General features: G+C 46.9%; 1 protein-coding gene across 1 annotated transcript; it reads left to right on the top strand.

The window, feature by feature from the left end:
* Window positions 1-482: 482 nt before the first annotated feature.
* Window positions 483-26,373, top strand: EMILIN3 (elastin microfibril interfacer 3). The gene is made up of 4 exons (XM_082225393.1): window positions 483-1,034; window positions 11,914-12,036; window positions 18,967-19,214; window positions 21,237-26,373. Exons 1-4 carry the CDS (start codon window positions 835-837, stop codon window positions 23,129-23,131), a joined length of 2,466 nt encoding a protein of 821 aa, XP_082081519.1. The 5' UTR covers window positions 483-834; the 3' UTR covers window positions 23,132-26,373.

The following is a 26,373-nucleotide window of genomic DNA, read 5'->3' as shown; positions in this document are numbered from 1 at the left end:
CTGAATAGCAGTTCCTGGAAAGCCCAGGACGGGACAGTGCTCTTGTGCCTGGGTCCTACTTGCAGGTTTACCACCAGCATCTGGGTGGCCATTGTAAAAACGGGATGCTGGACCAGACCCCCCCCCGTTTGTCTGTGAGCTACTGGGGTGCCAGCTGCACATGGCAGTTTACGCGGCTCAGATGTGCTGGATCGGGGCACCAGAGGCCTAAGAAATGCACAGCCCCCGGCCAACATTCCCCGAAGCTGGCATCCTTGCCTGGGGCATCCTCCTCTTCACTTTCTCTTGTCTCTCATCCCTGCCTTTGTTTCCCTCTTCCTCTCTCTCTCTTTTTAGAAGGCATTTGTTTGATGCTGCGCTGCGGGGGTTCGTCCCCCGATTGGTAGGGGTGCGCATTTCAAAGGCCCGCCGGCTGGAGGAGGAGACGGCTGGAGTATTATGCTAATCAGGAACGAGGGACCCGCCTCCTTCTCTCCGGCCGTACTAGAGCGAGCCGAAGAGCGAGGAAAGGTACAAAAAGAGAGACTTGGCTGGCGAGCGCGGAGCTCCAGCAACAGCGGACGGAGATCGTCGCCTTCGCTTGGCCAGTCTAGGTTTGGGGAGAGGATCTTTTCCCCGCGCGCCTTAGAAAACTGGATGAAGAACTTTGCGTAAAGGAGCAAAGCGCAGCTCATCTTCTCCCCTGTAGGGTTCCCCCCTCCAGGTTTTTCCCCACTTTGGAAAGCGAAGAGCAAACTGGCTCCAGCCAAACCTCCTTCGGCGGATCCTCGGTGAGGGGGGAAAAGGGGAAGAGTTCGTCGGAGCCGCGCATCTCCCTTGCTCTCCCGGGAGAACATGAACAGGGCAAGGCGATTCTCGGCGGGAGCTTTCTCTGGCGCGTCCATCTCGCTGCTGTGCGCCCTGCTTGGCCTCGCCGATGCCAAAGGGACCTATTACCGCCACCCCGTGCCCATCCCTTACGGCAACCGATACAACCTCTACACCTCAGGATCGAGCCCCCAGCTCACGCCGGGAAAGCCCATGGGGAAGCACAAGTAAGCGCTGCGCCTCCTTCCTCGCTCCTTCGGCTCACCGAGCTTCCTCGCGCTCTCTCCCTCCTTCCTTCCGTTCCTCTCTCTTTTCTTCTTCTCAAAAAAGACCCGGGTGAGGAAAAAGGATGGCGAGGGTCTCTTTATCCGAGGGAAGTCCCTAGCACAGTGGCGTTACTGGCCAATCGCACCCGGTTTGTGGCAGTTTCACCCACGGGGCAATTCCTTGGAGGGATATACGTCTGGGCGTGTATGCACAGATGTGCGCATAGATAGATAGAAACAGACATATGCATGCCGATATAAATAGATATCATGAGATATGTCCAACGTTAGCCTTGCTGAGAGTAGAGCACTGAAAATAATGGGCATGACTAATATAGACCTATTAATTTCAGTAGATTTGCTCTAACTTAGTTGGATACGACCTCCCACTCCTCACTTTAAGGCACAGCGATGTGGGACAAATGATGGAAGTTGGTTGTTTCTGCCTCTGGGTGTAGAGACTCGATCGAAATGCTTTTTTCTTCTGGTCAGTCGCGTATATACCGTTGCCTTTCCCCCTCTCCCTCACACACCCCTTTCCATTCTTTCTTCCACGAAAAGCGGATCTGCCAAAAATTCATATGGATTTTAGCATTCTGGAATGCTCAGGGAAGGGGTGGGTCGGCGGGGAGATACTGCATTGAATGGCGGGGAGGGTGCCCCTTTTCTGGAGAGTGTGCTTTGCACTGCTTTGCTTTCTGCGCAGGAGAGCTTCTTTTGCAAAGAAAAGGAAGGATGCAGATTGCAGGACAGAAGGAGATGTTTCTCTCTCCCCAGCCACGCCCTTCCACCCATGCATCCATCGCCGATGGTTTTTCGCTTCCTCTCTCGCACACATACCGGCAGCAAAGGGAGATTTTCCGTCTGGACGCCGTGAAAACACCGGGCCGAGCACTTTGGCGTCTAACTGCAAGCCGCAGGTGGGGAAGGATGGTTTCTCCAGCCAGCGCTGCCCCGTAACCTTTTGCCTGACTGGCTAAGGACCTCTCTCTCTCTCAGAATTCCTCGGTCTGAATTCATCTCCTAGCTGGGTGGAGCCAGGCAAAGTTTGCACAGTGCTGGAGGAGGAGCGAGCGCGTTGGAGGGGGCATTTAGCCGGGATCAGATCTCTCTGCCAAAGGCGGAGGGGATCCAGGCGGTCAAATCCAGGGGAGCAGCAAACCCTGAATTGGACTTACTTTGTTAGATATGGGAACAAGATAATTCCAAGAGAAGAATGCATTTGTTTCCTGGCGTCCCCTCCCCCTTACAGTGCTCAGAATTCTTGGAAGGGGGAAAACGTGTTTCAAATGTGCTTTAAGCTGTATAGTGTGTACTCAGCCCTAGTCCTGAAGGAAGGTCCCATTGATTGTTTAAGCAGAAGTCACCAACGTGGTGCCCATGGGCACCCATGGGCCCTGAGAGCTTTCCCCAGTTCTCATGAGGTCCCCTTCTGCCACTCCCTCTCCTGATGAAATAAGGCATGAAAGCAGCATTATAGCATAGCAAATAGAATCGGCTGTGCTTGGTTTCAGTGTATCTGTGGCACCCACAACTATTTCTCTGGTTTGCAGTGCCCCCAAAGGTTGGTGATTCTGGCCTTACAGTTACCGTATTTTTCGCACTATACGACACACTTTTCCCCCTCCAAAAATGAAGGGGAAATGTGTGTGCGTCCTATGGTGCGAATGCAGGCTTTCGCTGAAGCCTGGAGAGCGAGAGGGGTCGGTGCGCACTGACCCCTCCCTCTCGCTCTCCAGGCTTCAGGAGAGCCCCACCGCCAGCCCCACAAGCTCGGGGGACAGCAGGAGAGGCGCAGCGCGCCCTTCCCGCTGTCCCCCGACTTGGTTAGAAGGCTGGCGGGGGGAGAAGCCTGCTCCTCCCCGTCGCCAGCCCCGCAAACTCGGGAGACAGCGGCAGGGGCGCAGCGCGCCCTTCCCGCTGTCCCCCGACTTGGTTAGAAGGCTGGCGGGGGGGGGAGCCTGCTCCTCCCCGTCGCCAGCCCCGCAAACTCGGGAGACAGCGGGAGAGGCGCAGCGCGCCCTTCCCGCTGTCCTCCAACTTGGCTAGAAGGCTGGCGGGGGGAGAAGCCTGCTCCTCCCCGTCGCCAGCCCCGCAAACTCGGAAGACAGCGGGAGAGGCGCAGCCTTTATTCCCCCCCCCCCAAATCTAGGTGCGTCCCATGGACCGGTGCGTCCAATAGTGCGAAAAATACGGTACTATAAGGTTAGCTGAGTGAAGTCATAGATGGAGGACCAGTTCAATTCAGTTGTTCATATTTATCACTGATTTGGCCATTTTAAACTGGAAAGTGCTTCAAAACTTCGTTGTTTTCCTCCTTGAAACTATGTGAGGTACAACATTATGCTTCTCATTTAATGGGGAACTGAGAGCACTTTCAGGGCTGAGTGGAATCAGAAGGAATAAGGAGTGGGGAGAGATTTCCAGCCTAGCTTAATAACCTACTGGTAGATATAGTCAAGATTAAATTGCAAGTGGTCGTTTATTTTGGGAGCATTTGCTGCTGCTGCTTTTTATGCCACACAGTAACTTCAGCAGCATTATCTATATCTGGACAGGACAGTCGCACGCATGCTTTTTTAAAAAAGCAAATCAAAGGGGTTTCACAGAATCATCAGCCTGGAAGAGACTTTGGAGATCATTTAGCCTCCAGATCATTTAGGATCTGTGATGAGGCGTGCAAAGGTCACATCCCCAACATACATTTAAAGCACATGGTTTCCCACTAAGAATCTTGGGAACTGTAGTTTGACCTTCCCCTCCAGAGAACTATAATTCCCAGCTGCACTCTTAACAGACTACAGATCCTATGATTCTTTCTGGGGGAGTCATGTGCTTTAAATGATTTCTAAATGTATGGCGTGGATGTGACCTCAACATCCCTGACAGGTGGACATCCAGCTTCTACTTAAATATCTCTGGCAAAGGAGATCCCATCGCATCCCAAGGCTGCCAGCTGTGTGCTCACAGAAAGCTGCCTTATGCTGACCATCAGTCCATTTGCTCAGTATTATTGCAATGGTGCTTCTCCCAGGTTTCAGACAGAAACCTGGCAATGCTAGGAACTGAACCTGGGGCTTTCTACAGACAAAAAAGGCACTGTACATTATCGCTGGCATGTAAGTCCATGTAATAATTTATAGCAATTGCTGCTCATTGTGTAGAAAGCTTGGCAGAAGTGCTGGTAGTTCTGACCCATAGTCACAAAGGGTCTGAAATGGAGTCAGGTGATAACCCCCTGCCCTCCTTAAATGTCCAATGAACATCCTGGGATGGCGGCTGAGAGGTATGGATTTGCCTAAGAGGCCGGGCAGTAAGTTCTTTGAAGGATATGAAATTGTGGTTTGGAAGAGGGCTGCTTCTTGCCTTCCTCTCTTCCTCTCCCCTCCCTCCCTCCCTCCCTCCCTCCCTCCCTCCCTCCCTCCCCCATAGTACATAGAATGTGGGGTCACCCAATGGCAAGGCATTCACCAAGTTAGGCAAACTGCACAGAATTAATTTATGGAATTTCCTGCCCTGAGATATGGTGGTAGCTTATATGGCTTAAAGGGGGATTAGAGAAAGCCATGGAGGATAGGCTAATCAATGAATACCCGTGTGCAGAGGCAGCATGTCAATGGACACCAGTTGCTGCTGGCAACTGCAAGGGTTGGGGGGGGAAGCTGTGGGTTTCCTGGAAGTATCTGCTTGGGCACTGTGGGAAATGGGATGCTGACATAGGTCTGATGCAGCAGAGCTTTTCTTAAGTCTTGAGCATGGATGGATGGAAGTTGTGGGGGTTGTTATGTGTGGATGGCGGGGGGTGGATGAGAGAGGGAGTATGCCTTTGGAGTGGCCCATCTCACTGCTGGGGCTTGATAAGAACAGGAATGAGATTTCACCCTGAGACTTCTGATTTTGAGTCTGTCCATTAGACTGCAGTAGTGGTCACTGAGAGCGCACTTCCTCCCAGTGGTGTAGCGGCAAATTCGGAAATGCAGGGTCCATTCATGACGGTCAACAACCACATCCCTTCTGAGAGTATACAGCCTAAGATTATACTCACTGCTATTTTTATGGAAAAAGTGGTGCTGGAACTCACCATGAACACCTCCCTTGTTCTCTTATAATGGCAATGGCACCCACCTGAGAGGTGCTGGAACTGAGTTCTGGCAAGTTCCGGCTGAAAAAGAAGAAGCCCTGATCATATCATCATTTTGCAAGTATACAACAATAATAATTGGGGATGCATTGCAACAATGGGGTCAGATCTCCATGTGTTGCTTTTCAACTAGATCTACTATTTTCTGTGCACATATGTGGGCAAATAATTTGGAGTGCTCTCAGATCTTTCAGAATGACTTAAGCTGTGCTTTCCTTGAAGTTCCATTATGCATAACAGGACTTGCCCACCGTTCTCTTGAAACAGAAGCACCTTGTGTTTTCAGTGTTCCTGACTACTTAGGTCCAGAGCATATCGTGCCTAAAAGGCTCCCCATTAATTTTTATTAATTGGCTCTATGATGCTGAAGACAGGAACCGCGCTGCAGATATGGAAACACATCTTCAACCTCTTGTGACCCTGGACCACGACACCATGACTTCCTCCCTGATCCTTTCAACACTGAGAAGTTTACATTGTATTTCAAACTGCAGCAGACAATAGATATAGATAATGCTGCTGAAGTTACTGTGTGGCATAAAAAGCAACAGCAAATGGGATATGAGCAGACTGTAGGCGTGTAAGCCGTGGGTAGGGCTGGGAACTGCATGAGGGTATCCACTGGAATCCATGCCCTCCCTCTGTCCTACCCAACTATCATAATATTATTCTTGTGTTCATATTCAATTTCCAGCTGTACATCAAGTCTGCTGGTAAGCATCACATCTTGTCTCCTGCTGTAACAGCTAACCTCCTAAAGGCTCAGAGTGTCTCGCCACAAAAAGTGTCACACTTAGACTGCAACAATCCCAAGCATGCTTTTGTGGAAGTAAGTCTCATTGCAGTAAGTGTGCAAAGGATTGGAATATTAAGTCCATGGTTTCAAGTAAGCATGACTTTCTATAAGAAAAGAAACAGCTGGCTATCCCCAGCCACAACTGAGGAGAAGCTGACCTTTGCAGAAACCATCAAAGCAGACAAAATGGCCAGACAGGCCAATGAATGATATGAGCTTTGTGTGCTCACCTTACCCGACTCTCCCCTTCCTACACAATGTAATATACACAGCCAAAGTAGCAGTACCAACAAGGAGAAAGCAGGGCCAAGTTGGATGAAATTTGATGTCCATTAGTCAAGTGGAGGACAAAGAGCAGAGCTCTTCTTGAGTAGAAGAATAGGATATTGTTGCAAGGGGATTGGACATTTGTAGGTGTGTTACACATCCGTGGTCTATATATGCCAGTATTATCTGCTCTGACCATCAGCAACTCACTGAGGTCATAGACCCAGGGCAGGGAGCCTGTGGTCCTCCAATTGTTGATGGAGTACGGCTCCTAGCATATCCAAGTGTACTGCTGTTGATTACGTGGTTTGTTGTTACACCATCAGCATGCATGGTGCTTTACGGAATACATTCACCCCAGGGCTGGATTCACCATGGTGCAGCATACAGAACAATCAGGGGTTGTGTGGGTATTCGGCATTCCCACTGTGGGGTTTAGAAAAACCAAGAAGCTCTCAAGGAGCTGTGTAGAAGGATGTGAGGTGGGCAAACTGGCCATACCTTGCATGCCATGATTTAAAGAACCTTAACTTAAAGTTATGAAGCAAATATATGCAAATGGACTTGATTTGCATAATTTACCCAGGTCAACAAATCCAGCTTTACCTAGCATAACTTCCAAGCCTGGTTTAGCTTCAGACCCCTGGCATACTGAAGGTTGCCACTACTTTCTTTTGCATCTCTGAGAACTTAACATTGTGGAGTGTGGGGTTCTCCTACTCTTTGGTCTCCACTCCTCAGTTCAATTACTTATATATCTCATGTTAGAAGAGTGGGAGTGAAATGAAGGAACATGTGAAGGATGTGAGGTGAGCAAACTGGCCATACCTTTAATGCCATGTGGAAGGAACAGCCTGCACTGAAAGCCCACTGTCTACATGTAAGCCTGGGCAATGTATCACTACATCGTCCACCACTGGTTTGAGGGCTGGACCGCAATGGTGTCTTGACCTGGCAGTATATCGGGTACAGGCGGTGAGGGCAGTGGCGGGGGCTTCACCCTGGTGCCTCATGGGGCAGGGGTCAATGCTCCTTCCTCTGCCCAATGCATGCTGGGTCAGTGGCGGAGGAAGCCACTGGGGTGTCTGGGGCAGCACGCCCAGGGGCAGGGCAAGCTGCCCATAGGGGTGGGGTGAGGACAGGGCGAGCTGCCCGTAGGGACAGGGCACACCACTGGGCCTCAGGAGTCTGCCTGCCTCCTCCCACTCAGCCGCCCTACAGCTGGGGGAGAGGTAGCAGGCAGGCCGTTTGGGCAGTGTGGAGCCTGCACACACCCAAGCCACTGCGCCTCTCCCAGGAGAGATGCATGGCTCAGGAGTGCTGCAGGCCCCGCGGTGAGTGCCGCCTGGTATTTTATCACCCTGCCCCTCAGCGGTGACACCCAGGGTGGCCTGCACCCACCGCACCCCCTTCCTCCGCCCCTGCCTTGGGTGCCAACAAGGGGGCTTCATGCTGGTGCTTTGTGGGACCAGGACCGAGACCAGTGCTCCTTTCTTTTCAAGATGTTGAAAACCTGATATTTTCCAGCCCTGTCTACATGCTCTGGTGGACTATAGGTTCTCTCTCTCTCTCTCTCTCTCTCTCTCTCTCTCTGTGTGTGTGTGTGTGTGCGCGCGCGCACCCACATGCATGGGGCTTTCATAGGGGTCAGCTGTAACTGGTCTGCTGAACCATCATGTGCCCCAGCCAGTCCCTGGGTCTGCACTGCTCTTTTACCTATGAGGGAATCATAGTGAGTCCAGCATGACCCTTACCGCTTATATGGCAAACTACATAAACTGGTGTAGGATGCTACTGTACTATAACATACTTAATTTTGAAAAAATATAATTTCTGTGACAGGGCAGACTGTGTATGCCACCTAACCTGCCCTAACTTGAACCCCTTAAACTAACCTGCTGATCTCAGGTGCAGCCCGATCCGTCTGATCCGTTTTTGTATGTGGAACAGAATGCATGATATCTTTGTTCCAGGCAGCAAAGTGCTTTGGGATGGTTCATGTCCTGCTTGTGAGCATCTCTTAGGCATGCCGGACTAGGCAGGTCTTTGGTCTGATCTGCCAGTCTCTCCTTATGTTCTTAGCAAATAATACCAGTCACTTTGGTTGGAGTGAGGTAAGACAGTGGAGGTGGGCTCCTGTCTTTCTGCACTGCTTGGGGGCTTTGGGGAAGAATTCTGTTGGTGACCAGTGGTCTGATCAAGACAGGGCTGCTCTTGTGTTCCCTGAAAGTCTTCTTTTACCCTGGGACACATGAGGTCATCTGCTGCCTGCCATAACTAAGGGCTACTTCCTACAGCTGGGATGGGGATCCTGGGACACCCCAGAAGTTACTGGATTCCAGCTCCTATCAGCTCAAGCCAGCATGGCTAATAGCCATAATAATGTATAATAATTTCTATTAATACCCTGCCCATCTGGCTGGGTTGTGATGGGAGCTGTTTTCCAGCTGCATCTGGAGTGTACTTGGACATGGATGCAATTGTAAATTGGTTTGTTTTTATTACACTGTACGTGGCAGCTTATACATTATAGGGATAACTAAATAACTAAATAAAAATAGCACATGTGCTGCCCATGCACGTTTTGGCATTTTCTCCTTTAAAATGCAAGTGATCCCAGCTCCAGCCATCCCTTGTGTGAAGTGGAATGCATCGACACACTCTTCCTTCTCGACAGATGGTATTTGTGTTTTGTTTTGGGGCATTCATGCCTAGTATGCACACCCACACTAAAAGGGCCCCTGAGTGCCCTGCTGCATCCTGTAACCATCCCCATCATGTCGTCTTCTACTCAGTGTCCCATCTTTCCCGTGGGTGGGGAAGACAAAGATGCTCCCTCTGAGCCTGGCTGTGGATTGTATAGTTGACTGGAGCTATTTGTCACCTGTTGAGCCCAGCCACTCAAGGCATGTGCTCATTCGCTCTCATTCTCCCTCCAGTCTGATGAACTGCTGTTTCAGCTGAAAAGTGCTTGGACTACATAAAATGAAAAGTCCAGGCTCAGTCAGTGTATGCAGCATGAGAACCTAAACCTCTCTCTCTCTCTCTCTCTCTCTCTCTCTCTCTCTCTCTCCTTGGAAACTTTTATACTTGCAGTGTAATGAGTTGATTTGTGGAGAGATAAAAAGCATGAGTGAGCCTTCATTGTGGCAGTGAGCAGATGTGAAGATTGTTCGTTCCATCTGTCTATTCTATCACTCCCTCTAACAGCAAGCTCAGGTGGTGAGCGCTGACAGACATGGAGCCACAATGAGGTCACTGAGGAGAAAGCAGGCAGTATTGACAGTGTTAAGACACCCCAAGGTTTGCAGGAGTTAAGAAAACCCAAACCCAAACCCAAACTCTCTCTCTCTCCACACACACACACGGAGCAAAATCTTTCTCCCCAAACTAGCTCAATGAGGACTGAGCATGTTCAGTAACCACAGTGGCTTAAAGCACATTTTAAGCACATGACTTCTCCGAAGGATTCCCAGGGACAGCTGTTTAGCCCTAACACAGCTACAGTTAACACACTTGGGTTCCCTGGATTCTGTGGAGGAAGCCATTTGCTCCAAATGTATGGTGAAAATGCAGTCAATTTTGTTGATGTCTGTTGTGGGGTGGGGGGAAGCAGAAAATTGGAGTGAGTAGAATACAGTGGTACCTCGGGTTAAGAACTTAATTCGTTCTGGAGGTCTGTTCTTAACCTGAAACTGTTCTTAACCTGAGGTACCACTTTAGCTAATGGGGCCTCCCGCTGCCACCATACCACCGGAGGAAAATTTCTGTTCTCATCCTGAAGCAAAATTCTTAACCCAAGGTACTATTTCTGGGTTAGCGGAGTCTGTAACCTGAAACGTCTGTAACCTGAAGTGTCTGTAACCCGAAGTACCACTGTACAATGTTTATCCTGCAGAAGGGAATAGCCGGTTTGCTGAAACCCTAAACAGTAAGACTCTTAATGGAGATGGGGATGCCCTTGTTCCATTCTTTTCCTGTCTTCAATCAGCATCCTTTTGTCCCCAGTACAGCAGCCTCCACTATCCCACTCATAGTGGGCATCTTTCTTTGCAATGGCGTCATTATATGAAGCCCACCACATTTCTTTGGTGAAGCCTGTAACTTACACTTTTGTAAGAAATGCTGGGACCAATTTTAAATGGACTGGAGTTGGAAAAAATGTCAGGAGGGGAAAATCTCACCCAGACTCATTTTATATGTGTATCTTAAGAGTTCAACCTCTAAGCTTCAAATCTATTGTGTGGACTTTGGATTTGGGAGTATATTTTTTCCATTTGGTGGATGCAGGTTTGTATAAGTGTGTAAGAACTGCCTTAGTGGATCTCATAAAAGGCCCATCTATTTTGGCAACAGTGGATGAACCCCGCTGGCATTTTTTATATATATAAACTTTTAGCTAACTTCCCGCACTCAATATTCCCCAATAAATCCACTAAAGATTTGCAGCACTTTCTAATGCCGAAGAGATGTTCAGGATTTTTTTTCCTTGTCCTTTGCTATGCATGCCAATTTTCCTTTACTTTTTTTCTTTTTAAACTGAGTTTCGTTATTATCAAATTGCAAACACATGGCATTCCACTGGCAAATTGTTACAGCGGTTGCTCCAGTATTCCTAACTAGGATTGCAATGGATTTCAGAAGATAACATTGTATGTCAAACCCTCACATTTCAGATTTCCTGTATTTCAAATCCTCAGGTGTCAGATGCACTATGTATCAGGTCTGATAAGGACTGTATTAGCATTTCCTTTCAAATGATGAGATCTCAAACAGGAGACCTGTCCCTTATTCTTACATCATTGCCTACTAGAAACAAAACTACTACATTTGACATTTCCAGTGAGATCTTACACCTTCCTCTGAATAATATCTCCACTCTCAGCATCCTGAGCTTCATCTCTTCCCATCTGCCATGTCACAGGGACCTACTATCACCATCTTTTCCCTTTATCCCTGAATTCTTTCTCCTCTCATAGTACCATCTGCTACAGCCCTGTGTCCTTAATCCTCCTTTGCAGTTTTGCCATCTTTTACTCACCGCATCCTGAATTTCTCATCATATCCCATATGTTTTCTGTTTGCATCCAGGAACGCTGGTTTGAAATCCTGTCTCAAGTCTCCATCTGTCCAGCACTATACACCTGCAGTCTTCCCTCACTGTGACCTTTCATGCAGAATCTATCCTGCCTTTGATTGCTTAAGCATAGAACCATAAAAAGCCAAAAGATGATTTAGCCCCATGCTTCTGCAGCTGGGTGTGACTTTCAATGCAACTCAGCCAATAAGAAGAACAAACATTATTTCTTTTTTCCGTGGTGTGGTAGTCAGCTAAGTCTATAGATGATAAATTATTGGACCTAATTTAGTCATGCTCATTGATTTCAGTTGGTCCCCTCTGAGTAAAAGTTAGTTGAATATCACCCATTCTCTTCCCTTTCTTTGAGTTAGTGGTATGGCATCAGTGAACTGGTTATTCCCAGAGAGCCCTTTAGCTATTTCACCCAAGGAGAGATCACCCCGGCAAATAAGTGGGCAATTGCAGGCAATGCCTGGCCTGCAGTTTTTGGAAGGGGTTTGGGAACCAGATCCAGCAATCAGATGTTTGACCAAATCTTGCTTTGTTTCAAATGCAGGAGCTACTGTGCATATGTGGTGCAGAGGAATGTAACTTGCACCCTTCAGGATGGAGCAGAGAGCTACGTGAAAGCCGAATATCACAAGTGCAGCTGGGGACCCAAGTGTCCTGGGAAAGTCCTGTAAGTAAACGTTGGGTTGCAGTTGTAGCACAGAGGACTATTAGCATCTTCTGACATGGTCAGAGGAAGCAGTTGCCTCCATAGCAACTCCTGTGGATTAAATGTCATAATAAGTAGCAGCAGATGTCCGACACGCATGAACATTTTTTTTCCATTTTCCTATCAAATCTCCTCCCCTTATGTTCTCTGCCTGTCTGACCATTGTTTCTTTGCTGCCACAAGGGGCCCCTGTTGAGCAAATGTGCCACATGTAACCTTTCTAGGCACCATTGGTTTAGCTGCTATGATGTCACAGAAGTTAAATCTAGTAAACTAATTGCTAAGCGTGGACTTGGGGAACCTTGGGAGTGGAATTCTCATCATTCAGTGCTTAAGAACTGCCTATGCGCCATGCTCATTGTAGTTGACAAGATTGATTGAGTGGCTTTAGAGCTTGCAATGGAAAACCATTGAACAGAGACAGACAGCTGACACTTGCTGCTTGTGGTATGTGATGCTTTATTTAGGGCAAACCAGGCAGCAGCTTCCCATGCTCCCATTGGGAGTTTTGATTTCCCATGTCATATATTTAAGTGACAGAAGTGCTCTTGTATCGCGCAAGCTTAAAACTTGGAAGGGTTCTTATGCTTGCCTGTTTCCAGCAAAAGGCCCATGCTAGCCAAGAGTCCAAAAACAGCTCAGCATGACCGTGTATTTCTTGGAAGTTCACCCAAATATAGCATAAATCCTTCGCATGCTGTGGAGTAGGTCCAAAGCACCGTGAGTGGAAGGAAAATAGCCGTCAGCACCATTCCACAAACACTCGCACAAGAGAGTTCAGGCAGTGCTATCAGAGGTGGGTTCAATAGCAGTTATTGTGCTTGCGCAAGAGAAAACACAGTTAGGAGAACATCTTAGGAGTTAGCTTCACCATTTTTATCATCAGGTGGAATACAGTCCTTCAGTGAGCAAGCAATGTCTTCCATATGCAGAAAGGCACTTCCCGATTGTATATTTCCAGACAAAGGAATGGCAAACAGAGCTATGAACGTGAATGTATCAACTCAGTGCTGCATATTTAAGGCTGCAATCCTATACACACTTGCTTAGGAATAAGTCCCTTGGAACTTGGTGGGACTTATGGTACTTCCAAGCAAATTTGTTTAAGGCCAGGCTTCTAACAGATGCATTTCATTAGCAGGACTGAGATAGGGGTAAAACATGCAAAGCTCTGATAGGGACTTACCAAGCTCCAAATGGCTTTCAAAGTGTCTAGGGAGAGTTTGTGGGATTTGGGTGGCACTGTGGTCTAAACCACTGAGCCTAGGGCTTGCTGATCAGAAGGTTGTCAGTTCAAATCCCCGTGACGGGGTGAGCTCCCATTGCTCGGTCCCAGCTCCTGCCAACCTAGGAGTTTGAAAGCACGCCAAAAAGTGCAAGTAGATAAATAGGTACAGCTCCGGCGGGAAGGTAAACGGCTTTTCTGGTTTCGCTAGAAGTGGCTTAGTCATGCTGGCCACATGACCCGGAAAAACTGTCTGTGACAAACGTCGGCTCCCTCGGCCAGTAAAGCGAGATGAGCGCCGCAACCCAGAGTCGTTCCTAACTGGACTTAACTGTCAGGGGTCCTTTGCCTTTTTTTTCTTAGGGAGAGTTTGGGACAAGATAGTTTTTGCCTGGTTGTGTTAAAGATGGAGGGAGCTGATTGAGAAAAGCAGATCCAAGCCAAGTTAAACACTTCTAGTTACCCATCGGTGCCACCTCTGGTTGGGCAGTTATATGTACATATGGCATGCTTCCTAACCATTTGGCTATTATTATAATAATTACTGTTATTTATATCCCACCTTTTGGGGGTAGAAGTTTGTCTATAATACATCCAATGAATTAAGCCACTGAAGAAGGAAATGGCAGTCTTTCCACCCTGGCCAGTTAGGTAATTTTAGACTCTGGAGTCTTACAGAGAAGTGAGTCTCTCTAAAAGGGAACATGTTCACTTACTTCAAGCCAGCCTTGCTGCATTGGAGCCCTCTTGCTCATTCTCCTGAGTGGGATCCTGGGCTCCTGCTCCAAAGTCCTACTACCATGGCACCACCATCTCCACCCTTTCATAACAAGCACAGGGCATTTTTTAAAAGGATGTTTTTTCGAACCAAGCGAGTCCTGCCAGTTGAACTTTCTACATAGCTTGGAAGACTGAGAAAGAGATGTAGCTTTTTCCAGCCACCAGGGCCACTGGTAACTGTTTATCCAGCTGCAATAAATACTTCCTGTTGCTGACATGTGGAGTGGAGTTTTTTGCACTTTGAAAGGACTTTTTTTTTCCTGAAAAGAAGCAGCCTCCTTTCTAAGTGAAAGCAGCACTTAAGGGCAACATGGCACGGCCGAGGCACCTCTATGCCAACTGCCTTCCCCCTTTAACCCGCAAAAGGTTCTGCTCTCTTTACAAGCCTGACTCCCTGCCAAGAGAAAGAGAGGTGGGCGGGCAGTGGCACAGATGTCTGCAGAGAGCCAAGCCGATGGCTCGCGCCAATGTTGTTGTTGACAGTGGCTCAGCTGGGCAGCTTTCTCTGGACTCAGCAAGATTTCCAAGCGGGTTTATGCGCACCAGAGCTGTTTTCTTTTTTAAACTACCGCTGTAACTTGGAGGCTTCTACAGGGAGCCATAATCTGTAAAGGCCTGCACTCTCCAATCCCACTCATCTCAATCAATGACAGAGAGAACAAACAGACATTTACGGCAGGTTCTGGTACAGCCTGGAGTTCTGTGGCAGCTTCCCAAAAGAGGGCTGCCAGAGAAGGAGCCTCTTCCAATGTCCAGTGGCTCACCGGAAAAATAACAACGACTCATCCAGTCCTAAGCACATCACCGCAAACAGTTATCATAGGAACATTACATAAGAAGGGCCCTGCTGGATCAGGTGGAAGGACTGTCTATTAAGCCAACAAACCTGTTTGACAACAGATGCCTATATGTAGGGCTGCCTCTGAAGACAGTTCAGAAACTTCAGCTAGTGTAGAACCAGGTTGCTCACTGGTGCAAGATGGTTTGAGCATATTACACCGGTCCTGGCCCAACTGCACTGGCTGCCAGTTAGTTTCCAGACCCAATTCAAAGAGCTGGTTTTGACCTATAAAGCATTAAACAGCTCAGGACTGCAATACCTCAAGGACCACCTCTCTCCACATGAATCTACCTGGACCCTGAGATCATTACCTGGGGGCTTTCTTCATATGCCTCTTCCACAAGAGGTCTGGAAGGCAGCAACACAAGACCAGGCTTTTTCTGCAGTGGCTCCCCATTGGTGGAATGCTCTCCCAGGGAGGTTCAGCTGGTGCCTTCAGTATACACCTTAGTGCACCAGGCGAAAATGTTCCTCTTTAACCAGGCATTGGGCTGATTGACATCTGATACCCTTCTAAATGTGCTGTGGAACAGGAGTCTCTTGGGTTGTCTTTTTGTTTTTATTATGTATTTTCTGGTTTTTCTGTTGTGATTTTATGTTGTGAACTGCCCTGAGATCTACGGGTATAGGGCGGTATCCAAATTTAATAAATAAAACTAATTTTTAAAAATACAGCGGAACCTCGAATGTTCTGGCTCCCAAAAACCGGAAGTAATTGTTCTGGTTTTCAAATGTTCTTTGGAAGCCGAACACCCGGCTTCCGCAGCTTCTGATTGGCTGCAGGAAGCTGCTGCAGCCAATCAGAAGCTGCGCCTTAGTTCCCAAACTGTTTCAGGAATCGAACAGACTCCCGGAATGGATTAAGTTCAGGAACCAAGGTTCCACTGTATGGGAAACCCAAAAGCAGGACATGGGTCCAACAGCACTCTCTCATATGTTCTCCAGTGACTTGTCTTCAGACAGTGGTTTGGTGCCTCTGATTCTGGATGAATAGTGGCCATTAATAGCCTTATCCCACCCCTCTCACAAATTGGTCTAATAATCCCCTTTTAAAGTCATCAGATGGGGGGTGGGGCGGGGCGGTAATTCTTGTGACAAAATCAGCACTGAGATGTAGTGGGTTAAGCCAAGCCGTGATGCCTATGAGTGTGTGACAAAGTGGTCATATTTCCATCATGAACCAGCACCACTTAATTCCTGAAAAGAATGAAATGTTGTGCATCCGATCAGGGCTACATCCAACCTAATCCACAGCATTTTCTAGAGGATTACCATTAGCCTTACAGATATGTAAAAAATTAGCTTAATAGCATGAAATATGCATGTGTGACAACAAGGAGCGCCATATAATCTGGCTCAAGGGATCTTGTCAAGGAACCGCACAGCTGATTCGTTTTGTGTTCAGCTCACATTATTATTATTACAGTGGTACCTCGGGTTACATACACTTCAGGTTACATACGCTTCAGGTTACAGACTCCACTAACCCAGAAATAGTGCTTCAAGTTAAGAACTTTCCTTCAGGATGAGAACAGAAATCGTGCTCTGGCGGCGCGGCGGCAGCGGGAGGCCCCATTAGCTAAAGTGGTGCTTCAGGTTAAGAACAGTTTCAGGTTAAGTACGGACCTCCAGAACAAATTAAGTACTTAACCCGAGGTACCACTGTATTACTTTAGATTTCTTACCTGCTCTTTGCGCCTTAAGGTTCCAGGGCAGGTTAAAACAACGTAAGGATACAATATCAAAATCGGCTAAAACAATTTGCAAGCTGAACAACAGAGTGTTGGTCCTAAAAATATGCATCTTGGGGTCAAAGGGCTGAATAAACAGGTGCATGTTCAGCTGACAGCAAAAACTGCACAATGAAGGTACCAGATGGAGGAAATTCCACAGTTTAGGGGCTTCCACAGGTAACAACCTGCTCAGGCTGCAACCCCCCTAAAAAAACTTCTGAGGTTGGTGACACTTCCATGTGTTCTTGGCATATCAGAACCAGATGTAATTGGTTCCAATCATATATCACAAGCACTTTTGGGGTCGGGAGAACCAGTCCCTCAGTATATATGCAACATGCATACACAGGTCCACGAATGTTACAATCTATGCATCTTCAAGGGCCGATTCTCACATGAATATAAATCATAAATGTGGTGATCCTAAACTGATTTATTGGCAGGTAACGCTCACTGAAAGCAATGGGGCTTCTCAGCAAACATGCTTAGGATGTCTCTGGCAGTGTCATGACACCTGGTGATCTATCACTCAAGGTCTGGTAGCGGAGCGCATGAGCTGCCTTCACAGGAAAATATGACAGTGTTTTGAAGTCATGTTACATGAGATGAAAAGCTCTGCTTTGATCAGTGATAGCTGTTTCAAAGACAAAGCTCATCGCTTGTTATTACACTCATCAGGTGATGCACTTGGATGCTTTCACTGTAATGTCCACTACAGTACATGATTGTGGATGCCCACTGCATTTTAAAATACTTCATTTTATTTTATTTTATTTTAAAAAAAATGTGTACATGAGTAGGACTAAAACCCCAAACAACCCTAACTCATTTATTTGCTGCTGTTGCAAATTTTAAGTTCTGATCATTAGATTGGCCCTTGAAAGCTGGCCTGCAACTTTTGAATAGTCAATGCAACTTAAAGACCAAAATGGCTCTGGAGTGCTGATTAATGTTGCCTGATGCCTGAGCTCAGTGGGGTTTCATATTGGACTGTAAGTGTCATTTCTGCCTTTGTAAATCTCCAGTGAATCCAAACTTCAATGTCTAAAATCCCTGGTAGAGGACAAGGATCCTGAGATCATGTTAAGGGAAGCCAAATTCTGTGCAATTGCCATAAAACTTGGAACAAGCTGTGTTATCATAATGATTAAGGCCTTAAATGATAATTTTAGGTTATATGTTAGTGACTAAGTTTTGATTTATATATATTTTTAACTGTTGCTATATCTGTATTGTCCCTGTTATACCTAATTGCAAATTCAAATGTATCCCTATCGTGTTTTATGACTTCCTTGATATTATATGTGGGCTGGAACTGGTCTGTGACCAAAATAATAAAAATTCATTCTGCCTTTGTAGATCACATTCCTTTCCCTAAGCAGTGTAAAATGTGTTAGGCTTTATGGGCAAGCTACATGCACCTATGTAGCTGTGCATTTGAGTTCAAAAGACAAAATCAATAATTCAAAATCAATAAAATATTAAACACACATACACACACAATCCCTGCATTTAAAGACATATCTATGTACCTGTATATCTTTTTATCTGGGGATTATATATTTCTCTTTAAGCTGCTTTCTCCAACCTCTGGCTTATGAATCCCAGATGATTAAGTACTACCTCTTAGAGTGTCTTGAGATTCTCCACTATAAATGCAAAAGATTATCATTACCATATTCCCTGGGCAAAGGATCAGAAGAGTGATAGTACAGGCAGGACATACAACTGCTGGGCAGCTGCTGCCCTCTAGTGCTAAAAGACAGCACTTTTAAGATTTAATATCATGCGCGGCTTAGAGTGGAGAGGCAGATACATTTCCCCTGCAGAGAATCATAGAGGGTTTGATAAGAGATCAGCAATAGATAGGGATGAGTGCATCCATCAGTTTCAGCTTATCTCAGTTTCTCATTTCTCCATCCTTAAGTTCAGTCCTCCACATTTCCACATCAGGTTGCATTTTTTTTTCTTTAAAAAAAAAAAACCCTCCTGAAAATTCACCAGCATTTTAGTTTAAATTTCTCCTAATATACAAACAATTTCTCATAATATAATGCTGGGCCTTTGATCTGATCCAGCAGGCTTATCTGATACTTCCATGTGAGGAGAGATATCATTTTCCTATACAAATTACGGTAATTATTTCTAAATTTGCTCTATACATATAAATTACCAGGTGTGCACACTTTATGCATGTGTTACCTATCACTGATGCAAATTGTGTGTGAGTGCTGCCAAGATTTCCTTGACCTACACATTATGGAAGCTGGGACGCAGAGGTACAGCTCTTAATCTTGCCTTCTTTCCTTCAGGTACCGCACGTTCTTCAGACCCAGGTACAAGATTGGCTACAAGACAGTGACTGAGATTGTGTGGAGGTGCTGCCCAGGCCTCATGGGAGAAGGATGTCATGACAGTCCCACTGACCAGCCAGGACTTCTTCCCCAGCACCCCAGTCCCAAGTTGCCTCCTACTCAGAAGATGTTCCCAGGTCCTAGAGTTCCCCCTCACCCCAAAATTCATGCGGACTCATTTCCAGGACCAAAAAAGAACCACTACGGTGAGTCGCGGCTTCATTTAGGATTGTCTGTTGAGTTCCATTCACAGAATCCAATGGCATGGCTAACTCAGGAAGCTCATGGGCTAAAGATGCAGATAAAGAACACTTCTCACCCGTCAAGAAGGTCCCTGCAGGGCAATGCTGTTTTTCTAGCAGAGGTGCTGGAACTCACCATGAACACCTCTCTTGCTCTCTTAGAATGGCAGAATTGAGTTCTGCTTGAAAAAAGTCCTGCTGCTGTACAATGTGAATCAGGCCCTTGCTGATCCTTCTACCCTAATCCTTCTCCAGATGTCACTTTCTGGCAGGACTGGGGAACTGTGCTGGGCTGGGGGGTAACCCAAGTAATGCGGTCCAGGTCCTGTCCCAAATCCAAGGGTTTCATGAGAAGTCAGTCTGACAGGGCCAAGGCAGGACACGAGGCAGGAAACAGGATCAGTCTGACAGGGCCAAGGCAGGACACGAGGTCAGATACAGGATCAAAGGCAGGTTCTGGCAAACAACAACTTTGCTCCAGCAGCCTTTTATCTCTGTCGGGGTAATGGCCGGTCCTGATCCCCCGGTGACTCACCTCCTTGTCTCACCCGCAGGCGAGCACTCCTCCTGCGAGTACTCAGGTCTCTCCTTCTCCCAGACCTGAGTCTCTGCAGCTCGGGAGAGTTTGGTGGGTTACTAGACCCAGGGGCCGCCTCAGCCTCTCCTTACCCAACTGGTAGTGGAGCAGCTGTAAGTGACTGCCCAGCTGAAGGCAACGAGGTAATCCCTGCACCTGGAGCCAGGGGAGGCTCAGGCCCCTGACTCAGCCCAGCTGGTGCTTGTTGCAGGGGAACCTGTGCAGACTGGGGCTCTTCAGAATCAGACCCCAGTAGGCTCAGCTGCCGCCTGAGGCCAAGGATCCAGTGTGGACTGGGACTCCTCTGGCTCCGAGTCCGACCCTGAGTCCCAGGCCATCACAGGAACCTTTTTGAGCCCAAGGTTCATATTCCCTCAATAATAACCTTACTGGGGCTAAATTCCAATGATGGGCTGGGCGACTGGAGTCAGTGAGCATATTGATGGAGGTGGTGCATATTTTTCTACAGTAGGCTACATTTCAAATGGAGAAGTCAGATTACCTTTATTCTCCATCCAGGCAAGCAGGATTGCAGTTCAAGGACCCATTCCAGCCAGGCAGAAGCATTTGAGGAGGACAATACTGTGTGGATGTTGTGCAAAACTTGCTACTAGCTATGATGGCTATGGGGTGCCACCATGGTTGGAGGCAGTGATGCTTCTGAATGCCAGTTGCTAGAAACTGCAGGAGGGAGTGCGCTCTTGTGCTCAGCTGCTACTTGCAGGTTTCCCACAAGGCCTAGAAACGATGCCTTATGAGGAACGGCTAAGGGAGCTGGGCATGTTTAGCCTGGAGAAGAGGAGGTTAAGGGGTGATATGATAGCCATGTTCACATATATAAAAGGATGTCACATAGAGGAGGGAGAAAGGTTGTTTTCTGCTGCTCCAGAGAAGCGGACACGGAGCAATGGATCCAAACTACAAGAAAGAAGATTCCACCTAAACATTAGGAAGAACTTCCTGACAGTAAGAGCTGTTTGACAGTGGAATTTGCTGCCAAGGAGTGTGGTGGAGTCTCCTTCTTTGGAGGTCTTTAAGCAGAGGCTTGACAACCATATGTCAGGAGTGCTCTGATGGTGTTTCCTGCTTGGCAGGGGGTTGGACTCGATGGCCCTTGTGGTCTCTTCCAACTCTATGATTCTATGATTCTATGATCTTGTTGGCCACTGTGAGAAGAGGATGTTGGACCTGATGGGCCACTGATGTGATCCAGCATAGCTGTTCATACATGTGCTTTCCACACTAAGTGTGGGTCCAGTTTGATTCCAATAGGTTTATAAGCATTTTGTAAGTAACTTTCTTCATTTGTGATGAACTGGAAAGTCTAGGCAGCCGCCACTTGAACATGCCCTCGGATAGGGAAATTGTGCCCCTGATTATAACTGAGGTTTGCTTCTTCTTGTTTATAGGTCGAAAAATGCCTAGTGTGTTTGGAGACCGACTTGATCGGCTAGAGGATGAAATCAGACGTCTCTCACAGTCCTATGACACCCTACACAACATGGTGAATGGCCTGGGGGACCATTTGCGGCTTGCCATCCAGGAGGACACCAGTAAGATGATTGGATCGCTGATGAACAGCCCAAGTGTGCCTGATTCAACCATGGGGTTTGGAGTCATTCCTGATGGGATTGTGGATGCCGCAGACAAAGCAGACCTCTCCCCTTATCCACCAGTGGGTGAGATCCTAAGCAAAGTGTCTGAGATGAGTGATTCACTGAAAACCAAGACTAACTTGCTGGACGAGGTGCATGGCATGGTGCTGGACCACGATGGACAGATCAAACACTTGCTGGAGTCAGCCCGGCCTTCTCCTCTCACCTCCATTGATATGCTAGAAGAATATGTGGACAGTAGGCTTAGCAATTTGCGGGTGGAGCTGCTGGATGGCTTTGAGAAGAAGCTGGTGAACATTCAGAGCACATGCGATTACCGGATCAAGGAAGTCCAGCAACAATGTGAGGAAGAGAAAGCTGCCAATCTCCGTCTTCAGCAGACCCTGGATGGAAAAGAGCTGGAAATCAAGAAGGAGATCTCCCAGCTGGAAACCCAGATCCAAGGGCTGACCGTTGTGGAAAGCTGCTGTAGCAACTTAAACTACCTCACCAAACGGATGGATATCCTAGAGAAGGGCTTGCACAGTATTTCTGAGTCTCAGAAGAATCTACACTCCAGGTTGGACAATGAACTTTCCACTGTTACCTTGGGGAACATAGTTGAAGGGCGCTTTGAGGACTTTGAAGCCAGGCTGAATTTTACAGAGAGGGAAATGGGAAGTTGTTGCTCCAGTGTAGAGGACAACATGAGAGGTCTGTTGGGGTCAGAGCTGGATGGCACAAGGACATTGTTTGAGGACAAAATGCGAACCTTGGAGGAAAGATTTATAACCATTGTAGGAGATGTGAACAATGTCAGCTCCACAGTGGCCATAGATGGAGCTGTAATGCCCCTCTTGGAAGGGGAGCTTGCTATTATAAGAAAGGGAACAGATGAGAAGTTGGAAGTACTCCAGAGTCGGCTGACTACCTTAGAAAGCACATGCTCACTGGGTTGCATGGCCACCTCCAAAGACGTAGAGATTTTTCGCACAGAAATTGAGGACTGCCAAAGCAAGAACCAGGATTTACTGCTCAGAATGGACAGCAACTCTGACCTGCTTCGGAAACTTAATGCTACTATCCTGGAAATCCAGAGGCGGATTGAAGAGGAAGCAGCTGAGTCCTTGCAAGGTGAGATCACTCTCTTGAAGATCAACCTGAACACCATGAGCAAGTCCTTAACTGGGCTGAAGGATTCTGTTTCTCAGTACTCGGACACGGTGCTCCACGTCAACTCCTCTCTGGATGAGCGCGAGCGCAAGATAGAAGATGAGGTCCACTCCATTCAAGAGAAGATCAACAACCAAGGCTCCCAGCTTCTGTTCAGCAACAAGCGAGTCCTCAACCTGAAAGGAGACCTTGAAAGGCTCAAGTCCAGAATCATCAGTGATTTGAGCAACTGCAAGAGTGTGGCTCATGGCCTGCAGAAGGAAGTGCTCCAGTTTGATGACCGTGTGGCCCAGGTGGAGGACATGTGTGGCAGACTGGGCATGGTAACGGGAAGCCTGGACCACATCAAAAGTGAGCTGGAAAATAACGCAGGAAGTATGTGGGGCTACATGGACCATATGAACGCAACCTTAGCTGCCCACTCTCAGGAAATAACTGTACTCAAAGATAACTTGTTGGACTGCCAGGCAAAAGTCACGGAATTAGCTGAAGACATCAGCCTCTTGGAAACTAAGCTGCAAGGCAACCAGCATTAGCTATGTCAAACCCAAAGTACAACTAACTTATATCATGCAGACTCCAATGTGATGATACCAGGATCTTGTTTTATTTTTGCGGGGTGGGGAGGTTACTAAATCTTAAAAGCTGCTATAATCCCATATCTCATTCCGCCCCTGGAAGAACAACATTTTCCCGCTACAGTTTAAGGTGTACATTTGCCGTTACTGTATTCTCTGTGGATATTTAGCAGCTGTACGTATGTAGCAAAGTGCCTTCCCATAGATGGGGTCACATTGGGTTACAATTTCCAATATGCGGTTCAGTTCAGGAAGAAACTGCAGAGGAGACAGACCTATCTATAGGATTATTTGCTTTGGGAATAATGAAAAACCTGCTATTTAAAAGCTGGGGCAAAGAAAATCGGTTCTTGGCCATTATATCTATCTACTCGATGCAAAGGTCTGGTTCAGGGACCATTCTAAGCAATACTGCCAGCTATGAGAAACACTTTGGTTTTAGCTAAGACTTTCCCCCATTTCCGTATTATACATGTGTACAAAACCTGGACTGGAATTCTTCATGGCAGCGTTGATTGATACAAGCATAAGGAACACTCAGTTCAGAAATCAACAGGTATTGCATGGGTGCATCCAGGAAGAGAACACCCTATATTCACTATCTTCTCCTCCAGTGCATTCATTGCTACAAAGTTCAGGACAGTTTTCTGACAGTTGTTGTTCTCAAGCACTGTGAGTGCAGAATGCGCTTTGTATGAAAGAACCGGGGGGGGGGGCAGGCTGAATGCACCACCTGCTTAGGACCAAGGTAGCTCCATATCTGTGTCCATAAATGCATGGGACACCTGATCTGGATTCAGTCCCTGGGAGAGGCCATGGTTCTGCCTGATCCCCCAGCTAATCTGCAATGGGGAAATGCTCCCCCCTTGAAGCAAAAGGGGAGCAAACTGCTGACACAGGAAACTTGATCCTAACTGGAAGACAAAGGGTTAATACCTTCCCACTCCCACACAGAGGCCCTCTGTGCTAGGGATTGTGCTAAATAATTGCATTAAACCTGCACTGAAGGACACAAATATGAAGCTAATGTACCATCAAGTCTGGCCCTTAGGTGGCTTCCTGTAAGCCTAGAGACTAGCAGAAGGAAGCACATGAACTTCTCCATATGGTGCTGTAGGAACACTATGCTGTCACTCCCTGCCTTTGTAGAGAAGGAAGGAGGGAGGCACACAGATCAAAAGATAAAAGACCAACCTGTTTTGAACAAAGTTCCTCTTCAGGGACACTCTTGAACACACAATGGCAGTCCTACGGTTGTATCCAACTAAGTTCTACTTAGATTAGCCCCACTGAAATTAATGAATGTGTTAGTCAGGTCCATTCATTCTTGTGAGTCTACTCTGCATATGACTAGCACTGGGTGCAGCCCTCGGTGCTCTAGAAGCACTGTGAATCATTGCACGCACATCTGATGCAGTATTAAGGCAGTTTCTTATATTCCCCTTACGGGATGGGCAAGAAGGTTGCCTTCTAGCAGGTGGTCATATAAGTAGCGGCACATTGTGAGGGGCCTCCATCATTTGGGTTCTTGCCAGGTCCAACCTGCTTTAACTTGATCTCCCTGTACCAAAGGGAGAATGTCCTTAAAATGATCAATGATCATTCATCTAGCCCAGTATGTGAGTGGCATGAGGGGGAGTGAGGATCTCTTATTGGATCTGGAGTATGTTCAAGTGAAGCTATTCATTTGTCACCATCTCAACTGCAAAGGTTTTTGTTTTTTGTTTTAAAGACGTCAGTATTTCTTTAGACAAAGCATTAAGTATTGAGAGGGTTCCTAATGCTACCCATTCTATTTCATAACCTCTACCCTCAAGCATGGCAGCTAGGTGGTAAACACGTCTACTTTGAAATGAATTCCATTGATGAAAATTATATTCTCATTCAAGGAACTGAGCGTTTATCCACACCTCCATTTTGCCCAGCTGACTTTCGCTGGGGAAACCCGATATTTAGTGCTGGACTGGAACAAACGGCAATGGCAATCCAGGGATTGTTGTTTGTTCCAATTTAAAGCTAAAAAGTGAGTTTACCAAGGGAAAGGAGCAGGAGGAAAGCTTCTCCAACCCAGTTTCTGCCCAGTATTCTGTTTTAAATTGTGGCTAACCTTATATCATAGGAAGCTCACAGATTTTCCCCAGCATCCAGAGGCATCGTGCTTCTAATAAGGGAAGCATCATTTGTTTTTCTAACCTCCCCCTTTATTCAAAAGTTCTATAAGCCAGTGGCCATCACTGAATGCTGCAACGATGGACTCTGCAATTGACTCATTTCACAAAGTGCTTTCTTATATCTATCCCAACCTCCTCAGAACCTCGGCTTGGGGTCCTTGCATGTTGAGAGATGGAGAAATAAAAGCTCTGCTGAAATAACTTGCACCCGTAACCATCTCGGATGGTGAAGCAGTTTATCCATGGGAAGATTTCATATGCACCCTGTCGTTTCAACCCACTTACTGTGTGCGTCACCCAAAACCCACATATTAGCACAGCCATATACAGCAGGTGGGGCTGGCTCAAGACATTACCCCCAGCATCCATTGTGTGCAACTGCCCCACTTTGCCTAATGGTAGCACTGGCCCTATCAGGGGTGAGGAGGAAGAAATTTGCCCCACTGCCATACTAATACTATGGGCATACAGGGCAGCACAACAGCAGGTGCATTTAAATGTGACAGGCTGTGCATTGGATGCCTACACTGGTGTTTCACTAATAGGTCCATATTACATATAAACTGGGCACCAGTTTGAGATGTGGGATAGAGATCAGACGGGCTATGCAAATCCTAAAAAAAGAAACTTATTTAAAATAGGAGTTTAAATAGTATCACAAAATCAGAAGCTAACCTAATCTACAACCTATTTCTTGTAGACTGCTGGTTGGGAGTTTTCTGTGAGCAGAGTTTGAGAAATAATGGTTATGTGACTATCTCTCAGCAATGGTGCTAATGTCTGCATTTATTTCTTAGCCGGGAACTTGAATATTTCAACATTTTTCACAGTTATCTGTTTTCTTCGTTTAAAGACTAAATCACTCTGTGGTTGCTTTCAAGAAACAGGGCATTGTGTCACGTTTGAAGAAAGACTATGACATTCAGTTGCTGGTCCTGATGGGGTTTCTGCCAATGCTGGTAACAGATCCTGTTCAGTACAGTTTGTATTTTTTTAAAAGATATTGTACATTTTGTTCAGATTGTAAAA

The sequence above is a fragment of the Podarcis vaucheri genome (assembly GCF_965113315.1).
Source record: "Podarcis vaucheri genome assembly, chromosome: 6".
Taxonomy (NCBI): domain Eukaryota; kingdom Metazoa; phylum Chordata; class Lepidosauria; order Squamata; family Lacertidae; genus Podarcis; species Podarcis vaucheri.
Note: the sequence above shows the minus strand (reverse complement) of the source record. Positions and strands in the feature narration are given on the sequence as shown.